This window comes from Ogataea angusta, assembly GCF_019207475.1.
Source record: "Ogataea angusta isolate 61-244 chromosome Unknown 61-244_NODE_6_length_652341_cov_89.526226, whole genome shotgun sequence".
NCBI lineage: Eukaryota > Fungi > Ascomycota > Pichiomycetes > Pichiales > Pichiaceae > Ogataea > Ogataea angusta.
In genome coordinates, this window is record NW_025065220.1 from 177,563 (window position 1) to 193,015 (window position 15,453).

The 15,453-nt window shown below is 54.6% G+C and overlaps 10 protein-coding genes across 10 annotated transcripts; 6 read left to right on the top strand and 4 right to left on the bottom strand.

Annotated features, from left to right (window-relative positions):
- Nucleotides 1–44: 44 nt before the first annotated feature.
- On the top strand, nucleotides 45–329 carry KL928_003138 (uncharacterized protein; the record flags this gene model as incomplete). Its single annotated transcript, XM_043203692.1, has 1 exon — nucleotides 45–329. The coding sequence occupies one exon, from the start codon at nucleotides 45–47 to the stop codon at nucleotides 327–329; it is 285 nt and encodes a 94-aa protein (XP_043059391.1).
- A 402-nt stretch (nucleotides 330–731) lies between these two features.
- Nucleotides 732–1,982, top strand: KL928_003139 (uncharacterized protein; the record flags this gene model as incomplete). Its single annotated transcript, XM_043203693.1, has 1 exon — nucleotides 732–1,982. The coding sequence occupies one exon, from the start codon at nucleotides 732–734 to the stop codon at nucleotides 1,980–1,982; it is 1,251 nt and encodes a 416-aa protein (XP_043059392.1).
- A 54-nt stretch (nucleotides 1,983–2,036) lies between these two features.
- KL928_003140 (uncharacterized protein) lies at nucleotides 2,037–2,628 on the top strand (the record flags this gene model as incomplete). Its single annotated transcript, XM_043203695.1, has 2 exons — nucleotides 2,037–2,500; nucleotides 2,601–2,628. 2 exons carry the CDS (start codon nucleotides 2,037–2,039, stop codon nucleotides 2,626–2,628), a joined length of 492 nt encoding a protein of 163 aa, XP_043059393.1.
- A 4-nt stretch (nucleotides 2,629–2,632) lies between these two features.
- On the bottom strand, nucleotides 2,633–4,096 carry KL928_003141 (uncharacterized protein; the record flags this gene model as incomplete). Its single annotated transcript, XM_043203696.1, has 2 exons — nucleotides 2,633–3,982; nucleotides 4,046–4,096. The coding sequence occupies 2 exons, from the start codon at nucleotides 4,094–4,096 to the stop codon at nucleotides 2,633–2,635; spliced, it is 1,401 nt and encodes a 466-aa protein (XP_043059394.1).
- A 197-nt stretch (nucleotides 4,097–4,293) lies between these two features.
- On the top strand, nucleotides 4,294–6,747 carry KL928_003142 (uncharacterized protein; the record flags this gene model as incomplete). Its single annotated transcript, XM_043203697.1, has 1 exon — nucleotides 4,294–6,747. The coding sequence occupies one exon, from the start codon at nucleotides 4,294–4,296 to the stop codon at nucleotides 6,745–6,747; it is 2,454 nt and encodes an 817-aa protein (XP_043059395.1).
- A 77-nt stretch (nucleotides 6,748–6,824) lies between these two features.
- KL928_003143 (uncharacterized protein) lies at nucleotides 6,825–7,301 on the bottom strand (the record flags this gene model as incomplete). Its single annotated transcript, XM_043203698.1, has 1 exon — nucleotides 6,825–7,301. The coding sequence occupies one exon, from the start codon at nucleotides 7,299–7,301 to the stop codon at nucleotides 6,825–6,827; it is 477 nt and encodes a 158-aa protein (XP_043059396.1).
- Nucleotides 7,302–7,380: 79 nt separating this feature from the next.
- Nucleotides 7,381–12,048, bottom strand: KL928_003144 (uncharacterized protein; the record flags this gene model as incomplete). The annotated part of the gene is made up of 1 exon (XM_043203699.1): nucleotides 7,381–12,048. The coding sequence occupies one exon, from the start codon at nucleotides 12,046–12,048 to the stop codon at nucleotides 7,381–7,383; it is 4,668 nt and encodes a 1,555-aa protein (XP_043059397.1).
- Nucleotides 12,049–12,067: 19 nt separating this feature from the next.
- On the bottom strand, nucleotides 12,068–12,444 carry KL928_003145 (uncharacterized protein; the record flags this gene model as incomplete). Its single annotated transcript, XM_043203700.1, has 2 exons — nucleotides 12,068–12,318; nucleotides 12,411–12,444. 2 exons carry the CDS (start codon nucleotides 12,442–12,444, stop codon nucleotides 12,068–12,070), a joined length of 285 nt encoding a protein of 94 aa, XP_043059398.1.
- Nucleotides 12,445–12,583: 139 nt separating this feature from the next.
- Nucleotides 12,584–13,321, top strand: KL928_003146 (uncharacterized protein; the record flags this gene model as incomplete). Its single annotated transcript, XM_043203701.1, has 1 exon — nucleotides 12,584–13,321. One exon carries the CDS (start codon nucleotides 12,584–12,586, stop codon nucleotides 13,319–13,321), a length of 738 nt encoding a protein of 245 aa, XP_043059399.1.
- A 211-nt stretch (nucleotides 13,322–13,532) lies between these two features.
- On the top strand, nucleotides 13,533–15,197 carry KL928_003147 (uncharacterized protein; the record flags this gene model as incomplete). Its single annotated transcript, XM_043203702.1, has 1 exon — nucleotides 13,533–15,197. The coding sequence occupies one exon, from the start codon at nucleotides 13,533–13,535 to the stop codon at nucleotides 15,195–15,197; it is 1,665 nt and encodes a 554-aa protein (XP_043059400.1).
- Between the last annotated feature and the right edge of the window lie 256 nt (nucleotides 15,198–15,453).

The window sequence follows — 15,453 nt, forward strand, 5'->3', positions numbered from 1 at the left end:
TACCCCTCAAATATGGCAGGTAAGTCTCCGTCGGCTACGATCTAATGCCAGTCAAACCGTTCAAGAAAAGCCCAGACGTCTCGTTCGACGACATCGACTACCGCGACCCATTGGAGCTGAAAAAGGCCCAGGAGTCGCTCATGAGAGAGCAGTTTATCAAGGTGGAGGTGCTGAAGATCGTGAGAAAGGCTCTTGAGAACTGCTTCAGAGTCAACGGCCCGAACGCACACGAGGAGTGCCGCAACCTCGCCAACAGATACCTGGACCTGCTGCCAGAGAGTCGCGCACAGGGATATCTGGGCTACCAGCGCAACGACCCGTCGAAATAGCGGTTTGGCAATGCTGGTTTAGTTGGCCTTGCATGAATCACCTTATTTATTCTCCTTATTTATTAACCGTGTGGTTGTGCAAGCCCGCCCACCCGTCTAATTTCCGAGACACGCAATCACCAGATTTGCTCGAAATAATTTGTGGTGCTGGAAAACGAGCGTTTCGGGCGTCCATGGACAACGGCGTGCCCATTGAACCGGGATTAGTGTAGAACAGGTCGCCCGCGAGAAGCGTACGGCCCCCGTCACTGCAGTCCGCGCACCAGATCCACCCCTGGTGGTTGCTTTAGAGAACACCCTTGCACCGTCTCGGAGAAGAGACGTGCTGCCACCACCTTGTATAAATAGTGTCACGACCCCCCTAAAAGTTTCGGAAAACATCGTTTCGAATATTCAAAAATAATGTCTCTTGCTAACAAGCTATCCGTTAAGGACCTTCAATTCACAGGTAAAAGAGTGTTCATCAGAGTGGACTTCAATGTTCCTCTTGATGGAGACAAGATCACCAACAACCAGAGAATTGTTGCTGCCTTGCCAACCATCAAGTACGTCCTGGATCAGAAGCCAAAGGTTGTCGTTTTGGCTTCCCATTTGGGCAGACCAAACGGTGAGGTCAACAAGAAGTTCACCTTGAAGCCTGTTGCCGGCGAATTGGAGTCTCTGCTGGGTAAGAAGGTCACTTTCTTGCCAGACTGTGTTGGACCTGAGGTCGAGTCTGCTGTCAACAGCGCCACCGACGGTGCTGTCATTCTTCTGGAGAACCTGAGATTCCACATTGAGGAGGAGGGCTCGAAGAAGACGCCAGAAGGAAAGGTCAAGGCCTCGAAGGAGGCCGTTGAGAAGTTCAGAAAGCAACTGACCGCCTTGGCCGACGTCTACGTCAACGACGCTTTCGGTACCGCCCACAGAGCCCACTCTTCCATGGTTGGCTTTGAGCTCAACGAGAGAGCTGCAGGTTTCCTGATGGCCAAGGAGTTGGAGTATTTCTCCAAGGCTCTGGAAAACCCAGTCAGACCATTCCTGGCCATTTTGGGCGGTGCCAAGGTGTCCGACAAGATCCAATTGATCGACAACTTGCTCGACAAGGTCGACATCCTGATCATCGGTGGTGGAATGGCCTTCACTTTCAACAAGATCGTCAACAACATGAACATTGGAAAATCTCTGTTTGACAAGGACGGTGCAGAGATCGTTCCTAAACTGATGGAGAAGGCAAAGAAGAATGGCGTCGAGGTCATTCTTCCTGTTGACTTCGTCACTGCCGACAGCTTCTCTCCAGACGCCAAGACCGGCTACGCTACTTTGGAGGAAGGTATTTCTGACGACTGGCAGGGACTGGACGCTGGCGAGAAGTCCAGCAAGCTTTACGCCGACGCCATTGCCAAGGCCAAGACCATTGTCTGGAACGGACCACCAGGTGTCTTTGAGTTCGAGAAGTTCGCCAAGGGAACCAAGTCCATGCTGGAGGCCTGTGTCAAGAGCGCCCAGGCTGGAAACACCGTCATCATTGGAGGTGGAGACACTGCCACTGTTGCCAAGAAGTTTGGTGGAGCAGACAAGCTGTCCCATGTTTCTACTGGTGGAGGTGCTTCTCTGGAGCTTTTGGAGGGTAAGGAGTTGCCAGGTGTGGTTGCTTTGGGAAACAAGGCATAAACAATAAAATTATATACTGAGCTGAAAATAAAATAATTATTTTTTATATAAACAATGGATCGAGGGGGTAAACGGATGCCGCTGAGCGAGATCACCGGCAAATTGGGGCTCAACAGACGGCCGCACCGTGTGCTCAAGCCTAACCAGCTTAGAATCCAGCCTTCTAAGAGCGCGAATCGCTCAATCAACGTGGCAAGCCTCACCAGATCGTATCTCCATAAGGAGACACAAACACGCACGAAATCCAGCATTGACGAGATCACGCGCCAGATCAGCCTGCGCCATCGGTCTTCCGACGAGGAGTCGGCCACCGCGGTGCGCAGCGGCACGTTTTCGGGGATCTTGACCGATCAGCTCAACGATTATCTGACAAATATACATTCTGCGAACGCCGTGTTGGGGTACGACCAGCCGATCTCGAAGGAGCGATTGCCAACCGTCACGATCTCGCGCATAAACGAGGTTTCGCCGCAGCTGAGGCTCGTCGAGATCGACCAGGACAAAGTGGTGGCTCTGGCGTGTTTCAAGCCCATATTCAATATCAAGCTCCGGGAGGACGATCACGTGCATCTGGGGTCCGCGTTTTACTACGTTTGGTTCGAGGGAACCAAAATCAAGTGCTATTATCGTTGGTATAAAGTCATGAGACATTAGTTTCCGGCTTTGGCCAGAACCGCGTCCAGCTCCGTCTTGTGCGCGGAGGCATCGAATGAGGGCCACATTTTCAGGTACGGAAGGTAGTTGTCCACAAAATTCAGACATTGGGCTGGTGTGCCCTTTATAGACAGGAACTTGAGTGCTGCCTGCAGAGGAACAAAGTCTTCGCGTTGAAGTGCCGCCTCGAGCACCTTTTTCATATAAACCCAGTTTCCGCGGTTGGCAAAGATGGTGAGGAACAGCAGGTCCATTTTTGTCACGAACGCAGCGTCCCTGCGATTCTGGTACAGCTTGTGGCACAGATTGTACAGCTTGTGGACCATCGGCGAGTATCTGAACTGGACGTCCGTGTCCTGTGCCGTGGAGGCAAGCGTGACAAAGCCGTCAGCATCGATCTGCGACCCGGCGACCACCAGCACGGGTAACAGCTCCTGCACGTCTTTTTCGGTCAGCACAGGGCTGAACGTCTCGAGAATGGAAAAGATACGAGCGTACCGTTTATTGAACACTGCCGTGTCTGTTTCCAGTCCCTCGTGGAACTCGGCCGACTGCAGCACGACCTCGACCAGCTTGGAGATTTCTTTGGCGGTCACGAGTCGGCCGTTGGCCTGTTTGGACTTGAGATAGTTTTCCAGACGATCCAATGGACAGCTGGCAGGGTCTGCGAGATGCTGCTCTTTCAGTTGCTGGAACCGGCCCGCTGTCTGTGTGCTCGAACTTCTGGAAAATTGGGAGAGTTGCGTCAGAATCTGCACAGCACTCATCGGTCTTCGCATGGTGTGCAGGAACCTGAAGCCCGAAAAAATGCTATCGTCCTCCACTGCCGGGGCCTTGTTTTCGTACTTTTCCTTGTCCTTGGCCCACAGCGCCTCGAGGTTCATGGCGGCACGTCTCTCGGGCGTCATGAAATGCACGAAAATATTGTCCTTTTTGCAGTCCACCATCACCCAGCTGTTCGGTTCCGCGCCATAGTCGTTCATCGCATAGCCGGGGCCCTTTTTGCCTCTCTTGAGCAGTCTGCGCCGGAATTTCGCCAGTTGGCCGGTCGTGAGCAGCCCCTCGTGCGTCGACAGGCTCTTGAGCTGGTGCTTGACGTAGAAGTTGAGCTCGAAGGTGGCCTTTTGCAGATGTTTGGAGCTCTTGCCGGTGGCTATGATCATGAAGTCGGCGACCTCCTGGGCGCCCTCGTTGGTGGTCTGTTCGCCGTCTGCGCCGCGCAGGTCGAACACCTCGATGTCGGTCATGCCAAGCTTTTGCGCCACGAACTCCAGCAGCGGCTGCAGGGTGTCTGGCGAGTTGGCAGGCAGCTCGGGGATGGGTGTCTGGTTGAGCACGGCGGGCCTCTGTGGCGTCTGGCGCAGATACCACGGCGTGTCGGACGAGTTCAGGCGCACGCCAGCGCGGACGCGCGAACGGCAGAGGGCCAGCAGGGCCCTTCTGGCACAGAGCAGCAGCATGGAGTATTTAATTTTCAATATTTTTCAGTGTTTGCGCTATACCTGTTGTGCTGCACACGACCTTCATATCTGAAAAAAAATAAGGCAGTACGATAGTGACAGGACAAAAATATTCATCTTTCGCACTGTCGCGCACGGCCACCTCCTGAATACAAGTTTGGAACACCCGCCAAACCCACAGACTGTCTTCCATTTGCATGGAAAAAGAGCCGGCCACCGCGGACGATCATCAGAGCAAAGTATACACTCCTATGTCAAACCAAGATCCTGTAGTGGATAAAGTGACAGACATGGATCCCGGGTCTGGATCTGGGCCCGGAACAAACTCGAGCGGCCAATTTGCGTACGAGTACTCCAACTGGCGCGACAACGGCGAGTTCAACTTCTACACAGACAACAATCTCCAGCTTGACATGGGCACACAGCAGCCCCTTGTTCACACGTCTCAGTCCGCCATGATGTCGCCGGCCAACGTGGGGTCGGTGATCACGCCGGCGTCGCCGGCCGAGTACGTGATGCACCTCCAGCAGTACCAAAATATGATGCTGGAGCAGGGGATGAAGACAGAAAACGGGAATAATGCCTCAACGGCTGGCGCGAGCGCGGCGTCTGTGGCTCCCGGCGGGCCGCCGCCGGGCGCTGCGAACGGGTCCGGACAGTTTGTGCCGTTCATGCCGCCGTTCATGAACCCGCAGGCGTTGATGGGCCAGTACTCGGGCGCCATGCCAGGGCCCTATCCCATGCAGCCGATGCCGATGCCGTATCCTGTTCCCGCGAAGAGCGAGCCGCCGCAGCCACGCACCAAGGTCAAGCCGTGCGACCACTGTCGGCGGCGCAAGATCAAGTGTGTGATGGTGCCGGACTCCAACACGTGCAAGATGTGCCAGAATAAAGGGATGAAGTGCACGTTCATCGATGCCAGCACGGGCGGCACAAAACGCTCGTTTTCGAGCCCGGAAAACGACGCCAAGCGCCACAAGTTCGAGGACCCGTCCATCGTGCCGCCGCCAAACGTGCCGCTGCGCGAGACCCTGCCGATCAAGGACTATGCCACCATGCAGGGCCACTCGCTGCTGAAAAAAACGCTCAGCCTGCAGTACCCGCGCTCGAGTTTCTACGTGGGGCCGACGTCGATCTACGACAGACTGTTCCTCGAGAACGTTGTGCTGGACAAGATCGACCAGTTCCAGCTCAACAAGGCCTACTCGATCCGCAAGGTCGCCAACGACGTCCAGTTCACGCTGCGCGACGACTTCACCGAGGACCTGTACGAGAAGTCCGAGTGGGACGTCGACAGCGTCGAGCGGTACGTTGCGCCGCACGGCCAGAAGCTCATCGACCTGTACTTCCGCACCGTTCACCCGTCGTTTCCGATATTGCACAAAAAAGTCGTTCTGGAAAAGTACTCACGCACGCACCGCGAGTTCGGCGCCCCGCTGCTTGCTGCGCTCTACTGTCTGGCCATCCAATGGTGGGACTACGACCCGCACCTGTCGCAGTTCCCGAAGCCCAACGTGGTGTCGCTACACAAGTTTGCGCTCAAGACGTTTTCGGACGTCATCCAACGGCCCAAGCTCAGTGCCGTGCAGGCGGGCCTGTTGCTGCTGCAGTGCCGGTCGAGCGGGTCGCAGGACAACAACTGGCTGCTGTGTTCGCAGGTGGTGGCTCTGGCCGAGGAACTGGGGCTGGGGCTGGACTGTGCGAACTGGAGACTCCCGCGCTGGGAACGGGGACTGCGCAAGCGGCTCGCGTGGGCCGTGTACGTCCAGGACAAGTGGTCGTCGCTCGTGGAGTCGCGGCCGAGCCACATCATCGAGGGCAAGAACTGGCAGGTGCAAATGGTGGCCAGTGAGGATTTCCCCGACAAGGGCGACGCGGATCAGCAGAAAGACGGGTCTGCCGACTACGAAAACGGAGAGGCGCTGTTTCGGCAGCTGATCACGCTGAGCCAGATTCTAAGCGAGATTCTGGACGCCTTCTACACCATGCACAGCATAGAGACGGTGACGACGATCGACGAGGTGCTCAAGCTGGCCAAGCCGCTACAGCTGAAACTCAGAAACTGGTACCACTCGCTGCCGGAGACGCTGCAGATGAACACGCTCAAGCCGCGGAAATTCAACTCGAACGGCTACTTGCAGCTGGCGTACTTTGCTACGGAAATCACCCTGCACCGCCGCATCATTTCCGCTCTCCACGCCCAGAAAGACGAGTGTCAGCCAGAGCTGGTGCGCGTTTGTCGCTCGGCCGCACAGGCGCGTCTGACAGCGTCGATCGAGTTCACACGCAACCTGAAGCCAGAACACATCCAGTCGTTCTGGCAGTCGGCAGCAGTCAACAATTTCGCCCTGATCGGCATTTTTGCTACCATTTTGTACGTCACCAGCGACTCCACCGAGGAGGCCAACGGCTTCAAACAGCAGCTTTTCGATTACCGGTGGATTCTCAAAATCAACAGCAAGAGCTTCGACATAGCCGGAGAGGCGCTGTCGAAGATCGACGGACTGATCAAAAATATACCAGGCCTCATGGGCGAATATAAAGACCCGTCCACGGCAGTCCCCGTGGAGACAGAGGTGGACGGCGAGTCGCAGTCGGAGACGTCCCAAAGCGAACGGAGCGACAGGGCCGCCGACCAGAGCGACAAATAGCATGCGAGGCCTCATAAACGTTCCTATGTACATTAGCATCCGGCTAAAAAAATATCATAATAAATTATTCAGTAGCCTCACAAAAAGCTCTTCACATCCACGTCCTCCTTTCTCTGCTGAACAGGCTTCTTGGTTCCGCGAATTCCCGTGAACTCGCTCTTCGGAAGCCCAAAGTACTCAAACCGCTCGTTTAGAACGGCCAGCTCGCTCTCCACGTCCTCCACCCGCATGTTTCCTTTCTTGAGCTCCTCAATGATGTGCTCGAACTTCTTGAACCGCTGCTGGTAGTTGTCGTTCATCTCTTCAATGTGGTTTTTTTCTCTCATTATGTTCAGCACAGACGACCCGGCCAAGGTGATGAGAAACATCTGCCAGACGCTCATCCGCAACGACCGTCTCGTCAGCGTCTTTTTGAGCTCGCTCTCGTCTTTGGACTCTCCGCCCTTCTGGTTTGGGTCTGGCTGGTGGCCCATCTGCTGGAAGTACGCGGCCGACGGGCGCTGGATCGGCGACGTGCTGTAGCGGCGAAGAGCGGGCAAAAAGGCGCGGATCATATAGAATAAATTTAGTTCACTCTTGATAATTTCTATATTTTTTGGCATCTTTTTGTGCGATTACATAAGCGCGCGCACCTCACCGGTCCTCGTCAAGGAAGTCGTCGATCTCGCGCGCGTCGTCGTCGTTGGCGTTCACGTCGAACAGCGACTCGTCCTCGTCGTCGATGATGCGGTCGTTGAACGACGCAAACCGCTCGTAGTTGTCGAGGCCGCCCCTTCTGAACCGCGAAAAGAGACCGTTCTTCAGGAAACTCGAGACCCGGTGCTGCAACGCCACCACGGCGCTCACAAACACAAGACCGCTCCTCACGACCTTGTTCACAGCACGGTCCACGGGCGTCTCCTCAATCAGGTGCAGTTCCTCGTCCTCGTCAAGACGGATCTCTCCGAATCTCGAGAAGCCTCCGTTACGACGGATTCCTCTGTCGTAGACGAAGGTGGCTGCTCCCACAAACGCGGCAATCGGCGCGAAAATCACCCAGAAAAGACCCGCCCCGTGCAGGCCCGCGCCGTACTTGTCGTTGTACTCCTGTTTTTTGCCTGGACATGGATGCGAAATCCACTTGTCCAGCTCCAGTCCTTGCTCGCAGGTGCTCATTGGAATCTTTCTGTATCCCGTCGGCTCCCAGTACTCGACCTGGTCCTGGTTCAGCAGACAGTACTCGGTTGGGTCCACGGGCTTGAGGCCCCTGATCAGCTGGCACGTGCCGTCGGCGGCCAGCACAAAATTATAGTCGCACTCAAAGTCGTGCCGCGTGCACTTGCAGTTCTTCGTCTTCTTGTACAGCTTGTTGAGCGGCGCAGCGCCGACAAAACAGTCCAGCCGCGACGCCTTGCGCCTTGGATACCGGGCCTCGTGGCCAAACAGACAGTTGTCCGACTGGTACGGGTGTTTGGGCGACCAGTACTCGTAGTCTTTGAAATCGGCCAGCTCGTTCTGGTCGTTCACCACCAGCTCACACTGTCGCTGCTGGAGACCGGCAAAGTTCAGGCTGTATACCTCGTCGCGGCCGGCATCGTCCTTGGCCAGCAGAATGAACTTGCGGGACGTGTCGGAGGGAACCGTCGCAATGTCCCAGACGTTTTTTGGAGACTCTGCAAACTCGTGTTCCTGCCACGTTTGGCCTTCGTCAAGAGAGTACGACACGGAGTTTGTGAGTCCCTGCTTCACCAGCACTAGAATCGTGCCCTGGTCGCCAAACTCCCACATATAATTGCCCTTCTTGACTTCCTTCCATGTTGCTCCCGCGTCGTTCGAGAAGAACGTGGCCGTTTCCGGCGAGCTGTACGGCAGCAGCGCCGTGCCGACGTTTCCAACTCCAAACAGCAGCCCCACGGCCGAGGCCGACGAGTACGTGTCTCTGGACGGGTCGTTTCTTTCGGTAAATGAGTGCAAGTTCAGCGTGCACTCCTTATTGCCGCTGCACTTGTACTTGTTGCCTTCGGAGTCCACAGCCGGCGGAACCAGATAGTCCCACTCGGCGCCGTCGTTGTAGGTGATCATGGTCTTGACGGCCTTTTCGTCGCCGTTGCGCACCACGTCGTCGTAGTTGGCCACGACGTTGACCGTGGCGATTCCCTCCAAACTCTGCACGCTCTCAAAGTCCACAAACGCAAACTCGTTGCGGTTCACGTGCGACAGCGACTGAACATACAGCGTGCCGTTGAAGTTCGACTTCAGAAGCGCACCAAACTCGCGCTGCGCCGCCGAGTGCGTGGTCACGTGCAGGAAAATCTGGTCGGAGTTCACGTCCAAAATCGTGTACGCTGTCTGTCGCGTGACCATGACGTCCTTGGGGAACTTGGCCTCCGCGAAGACCTTGCCGTCGGCAGAAACGAACGCCGTCAGCGAGTTGTCGTCGTCCAGCCGCGCAACCACCAGGAACTTGCCTGTCTGGGCAAACCCGATGATCCTGTCGAACAGCGTTTTGCTATCTTTCTGGAAATAGTCTGCGCTGGAAATAAGTCGCAGAGCCTGGCGGTCCTCGGTGAACTGGTCGCACACTATCAGCGTCTCGTTGACGGCGTACTCCTTGTCGTCGAACAGCGAGCCCACGTAGTTGCACGTGTTGGCATCGGCCACCAGACGCTCGAACGACTCGCCGAAGTTTTTCGTGTGGTACGTTTCCACCACACAGCTGCTGGAAAACAGGTTCGCACAGCTCCGTTCGGCACGCAAAATGAATTCAGACGCGTTGTGTTTGTTGAAAGTGAGCGAGAGCCTGTCGAACTCGCGGCCCCTGACCGGCAGCGTGCGGTCAAAGACGGAAACGCCTCTGTCGGGCGAAAAAAATAGCGTATCGGCGTCGGTCAAAATGTAAACGTGGTCTGCTTTGTAAGGGTTGCTGTACACGCCGGTGACAATGTGCTTGCCGCCGAGAAACTTGCCGAACGAGGAGCCGCCGTCAAACGAGATGTACAGAACCTTGTTCTCGGTGAGCACAAAGAGCGTCTCGTCCGGAAGCCCGTCGGCGTCGTAGTTGAGATAGAAATACTCGGCGATTCTCTCGCCCAGTGGAATGTGTGTGACCTTCACGGGAGCCGTCATGTTCTGTAGATCTTTCTCGCAGTCAAAAATAAAGTCGTCCTTCTGGACCTCGTAGCCGCCCTTTGGATCGCACGTGTCGTCCGGAATCATCTGTCTCGTCGTGATTTTGATCTTGCCCTTCTGGTTGGCGCACTGGTTGGCAGCTAACACCTCCACCACCGGCTCACAAACATCGTTCTCGCCTTTAATGAATCCAAAAGTGCACTCAGTGTCGTCAATCGTACACGTGCAAGGCTCCTCGATAACTTTCAGGTCCTCGTACGGATGGTTCACGAAACAGTCCGCCTTTTGCTTCCGTCTTCTGAACTTCTCCTTGTGGCCCAGCACGCAGACTGGAGTGTCGCTATCCGGGAGCTTTCTGGCGTACCAGTCCTCGAAATCGTCGTCAGAACACGTTCTCTCAAACGCGCCGGTAAAGTCTATGGCATACAGAATGACCTTGGAAAACGAGGAGTCCTCGCCAGCGACAAGAACATGCTGCGTGCTGCCGTCCAAAGACGTGAACACGTCGAGCGGCAGTATATGGTCGTCCAACTCCACCTCTGTCCACGAGTCGCCCTGGTCCAGAGAGTACAGGAACGTGTTTGGAAGAGTGTTTGGGTCCATCCGCGCGTCCATCAGATGCGACATGTCGATCGGAATGGCGACGATGATGTTTCCGAGGTCGGCAAACGTGAATACAGATGACGTGTCGGCGACTTTCTTCCACGTCAGACCGTTGTCTCTGGAAACGTACGTCTTGAGGTCCTTTAGGTCAGACGTCAGGTACTTTCCGGTGTTTCCTATTCCAACAATGATTCCTGGCGTGGGGCCGGTGACAAAGTTCCCGTTTGTGTTTCTGATCGTGGTCCACATCAAATTGAGCGAGCACTCGGAATCGCCGTTGCAGTCGTCGTCATCGGCGGTTTTGAGATAATGCCATGTCTTTCCGTCGTCTATCGAGATTTTGGACTTGGCCAGCGGAGAAGCGTGATCCTGGTTGGCATTTTCGTGGTTCAGCAATATAATGACTCCTTCCACCTCCTGGACCATTGTGATGTCCGACAATCCCAGCCCGTTTGCCAAAAAGTTCTCGTAGATCTTGTCAAAAAAGAGTCCAGACGAGTCCGACTTGTACAAGTCTGCGTCCAGTGCAGCGTTGCTTGCCTGGCGCTGGCCCTGGATGGCAATGTAGAGCGACTGCGGCGTGGAGGGCAGTATTCTAAACATCCACGACTTGAGCTGGTCCTCGAAAAAGGCCCGTCTGAACGTTTCTCCGTCCTTGGAAATAAATAGAATGATCTCGGCGTCGGGAGTGTACCTGTCAATAGAAACGGTGGCAACAATGAACGACTGGACCACCTGGATCTTCACGAGATTCATCCTGTCGAACTCTGCCGACGGTGAAGAGACGGTCTTGAAGAAGTCGTTGGTTGTCAAAAGGCTGCCTTTTTTGTCAGCACCTGTGTGGTCTCCGTCCACTTTAGAGCATAAGATCTTCTCGTCCGGTCCTGCCGTGAACGCTTTGTTGCTCTTGGCGAAAAGACAATGGTCCAGGCCGTCGTGGTCGACTTTTTTGGGAGGCGTCTTCAGCCCGTCGTTGCTGAAATACCAGGTCTTTTTGCACTCGAACAGAAATTGCGCGCCCTCCGAGCAGTCCTCAAAATTGAAAAGGAGATAGTCGTGGTTGGCATAGTTGACCTGGACATGTCCCAAGCTGAATTGGTTGCCACTGTGGTCGACTTCAAACGGTGTCCAGGTTTTTCCGCGGTCGCGGGTGTAGAATTGGGTTTTGGAGGTCGAAAGCGCAAAACCCAGCTCTTTGGCATAGTCCACGGTGTGAATACTCGTAAGATTGACCTCTTGTCCAGCGGAATTTTTCAGATCCACCTTATTCCAGTTTTTGGCGTTGTCTTCCGACATGTACATGCTGCTGTCCTCAATAATAAGCACTACGGGCGAGTCGTCGAAATACGTCACGTGGTAGCCCGCGGTGAACTCTCTTCTCGAGACTGCTGGCTTCCAGTCCGCAGCCCCAGCAAGACTCACAAGAGCCAGGACGGGAAACAGCAACGTTGACCACTTCATTCTAAAATATGGCAATGGTCTTCCCAAGCAGGTTTGAGCGTGATTGGTTGGCGTAGACTCAAACTGAAAGTGCTCCTTGTAAGTGTTTAAATTCAAGACTTTGCCTTTGTTACTTTTTTCTGTGTTCATAACCACCAGCTATAATCTGCTACACCTCGCACCAGGAAAATCGGTCAGGGCCTGCAATGGCCATGAGGGTGGGCCCTGTGGCGAGGATGTTGAAGAATGCTGCTGATTGGCCGACATCCAAGAGCGAGAGGTCCGGCGCGCTAGCTGTGAGGGCAGAGGAGAGAAGGTGGGCTTCGTCTGCGGGCACTCTGATGTAGACGCGCTGGTCCTGAATTTTAAGGATGTCGTATTGCACTGCGGTGCCTGTTATACCGTGCAGCTTTGAGAGCGCTTTGTAGATGAGGGATTTCCACGTGATGGCGTCGAGAGCAGGAAATGGCTCAACAGAGGGCACGACTCGGCTAATGTTAGGCGCAAAAGACGGATACTCACAGTTCCAAGAGCAGGTAACTCCATTCGGAGGCGAATGAGGCTTGTTTTGACATAATCCAGAGGGTGCTGGCTCGATACGGGGTGATTGATCTGGTAGATCTGGCTGATCTGATTTATTTATTTTATTTATTTTTTTATTTTATTTTTTTGAATAATTAATTCCATGTCTCTGTTTGACAACCTTTTTACCACGGAGGAGGAGCCTCCAAAACCGAAAACTACAATCGAGTACACACGGAAAAATGGAGAGGTGATCCTGGTGACGCTTGTGGGATCGTCGCCGTTGTATGGTCATATCCTGACCAATGCATGCAAATCGCTAGCCAAACAATTGGAGAACAGCCCCCAGTTGGTGGTTGGGCGCACGGTGCTGGAGTTTGGAGCCGGCGGAGCGCTGCCGTCACTGCTGTGCGCCAAGTTGGGCGCAAAGAAAGTTCTCGCCACAGACTATCCAGACCCCGACCTCGTAGCAAACATACAGCATAACATTGAACAAAATAAATTACATAACTGTGTTGCCAAGGGCTACATATGGGGGAACGACGTGGAAGAACTGACGCAGGAACTGCCTGAAGGTCATGAAACCTTCGACGTGCTTCTGTTGAGCGACGTGATCTTCAATCATACAGAACAAAGAAAGCTCCTGCAGAGCTGCAAGCTGCTGGTGACGCCTCGGACGGGCCGTGTGCTCGTCCCATTCTCGCCTCACCGGCCCAAGCTGCTTGCCGCGGACCTCAATTTCTTTGAGCTAGCCAAAGAGTGCGGATTCGAGGTTTTCGACGACGGAATCGAGACGTGGTCCCCGCTGTTCAAGGACGACAAGGACGAGGCCACGGCAGAGCTGCGCAGCCGCGTGTACAGGTACTCGATGCGGCTGGTGCGAGGTGTAGACGAGGAATAAGGTTATAAAGTTTTTCCACAAAACGAAAACTCGCCCGGCCGATATACATCTGGGCCATGCACACGACCTTTGTGGGGCTGGGCTTAGTGAGAATTCTCCGGTTCGAAAACGGAAATGTTTCGAAAGCCATTCGGAATATAAAAGATGGAGCCTGGCCCAGTGTGAAACCCATCCACTCCCACTTCAGTCACTCTTTTACACTCTAGCTGCTATGATCTCTACACTTGTTTTGAAACAGGTGGTTTCTGCCTTGTTCCTGTTCTCCACAGCCCAGGCTTTTGATGCTGCTTCCAAGACCAACGTGGCTCTGTATTGGGGCCAGAACTCGGCCGGCACTCAGCAGAGACTCTCCACTTACTGCGAGAGCGCTGCTGCTGACATTTTCCTGCTCTCGTTCATGACCTCGTTCTCCGACGCGGACACTCTTCCGACTCTGAATTTTGCCAATGCCTGCAACGACCAGTTCCCTGACGGACTTTTAAAGTGCGATCAGATTGCCGAGGATATCCAGACCTGTCAGGGTCTTGGCAAAAAAGTCCTGCTTTCGCTCGGTGGAGCCAGCGGTAGCTACGGCTTTAGTTCCGATTCTGTTGCCGAGGAGTTTGCCGGCACGCTTTGGAACATGTTTGGTGGCGGAGACGCCGACGAGCGGCCTTTTGGCGAGGCTGTTGTTGACGGATTTGACTTTGATATCGAGAACAACAACCCTACCGGCTACGCCGCTCTTGCAACAAAATTGAGAGAGTACTACAGCCAGGACACTTCCAAGGACTACTACATTTCTGCTGCTCCTCAATGTGTTTACCCTGATGCCTCCATTGGCGACATGCTTGCCAATGCCGACGTCGACTTTGCCTTTATCCAATTCTACAACAACTACTGCAACCTCGACAAGGAGTTCAACTGGGGTACCTGGGCCGAATTCGCTGTTAGCACGTCTCCGAACAAGGACATCAGCTTGTTCCTGGGACTGCCAGGGTCCAGCACGGCCGCCTCTACGGGTTACGTGGACGTCAGCACCGTGAAGAGCGCGCTCGAGAGCATGGATGACTCAAATCTGGGAGGAATCATGCTTTGGGACGCCTCGCAGGCTTTCAGCAACGAGGTTGACGGCGGAAACTACGCCGAGGCAATGAAGAGCATCTTGACGGACAGCCAGGGTAGCTCGACTTCTGCCACAGTGAGTTCCAGCACGTCTCTGAGCTCTTTGTCCACGTTGTCCGCGTCGTCTGAAGAGAAAACTTCCACCTCTACCTCTTCCAGTGTTAGCAGCTCTTCAAGTGTCTCCAGCTCAGGTGTTCCAACTTCTATAATTGTTTCCAGCTCCAGCTCCAGCTCTGTCTCGACCAATACCCCAACCACCTCCGAGTCAAGTGCTGCAGCTTCGAGCTCTGCTTCGAGCTCTGCTTCGAGCTCTGCCTCTTCTTCTTCCTCCGTCACCGCCACCTCCACACAAACACCACAGCCTACCCCACCTTCGACCACCCTCCAAACCAGAACCACAAGCAGCACGAGCTCGGCCACCGCCGCGCCAAGCGCCACGTACACCGACTGCTCGTCGCTGAGCGGACTGGCAAAAGCAAAGTGCCTGAATGCAAACTTTGCCAACGGCCTGTTCAACGGGTCACCTGACTCGTGCTCCACGGAGGGAGAGATTGCCTGTTCTTCAGACGGCTCGTTCGCCATTTGCAACTACGGCAAGTGGGTCAAGATGCAGTGTGCTGCTGGCACCACGTGTTACGCGTACGTGCAGAACTCGGACGTCGACGTGGGGTGCAACTACGAGGCTCAGAAAAGCTCGTTTACGAAAAGAGATGGCTTCATGGATATCTTCAAAAGAGGCTCAAGCCACAGTCATCATGCACACAGGGCGTAATGTGATGTATCACACCCGAAAACATATATAAATAGGACCAAATACTGGTTTTATAGCTATGGCTTCTATAACCGTCAAACCCAGGCCCGTGGGGCTGCGGAGGGTCCGTAAACCAAATAGGCCCAAACTGGGGCGCGTCAGGAGAAATAGGAGGAAACAGCCGCGCATCAACACCGACCTGCTCTTGCAGGAACTTGCCCTGCTCTCCAGGATACAGGACCCCCCGCGCAAGCGACGGTACCCTCAAACGCTCGCC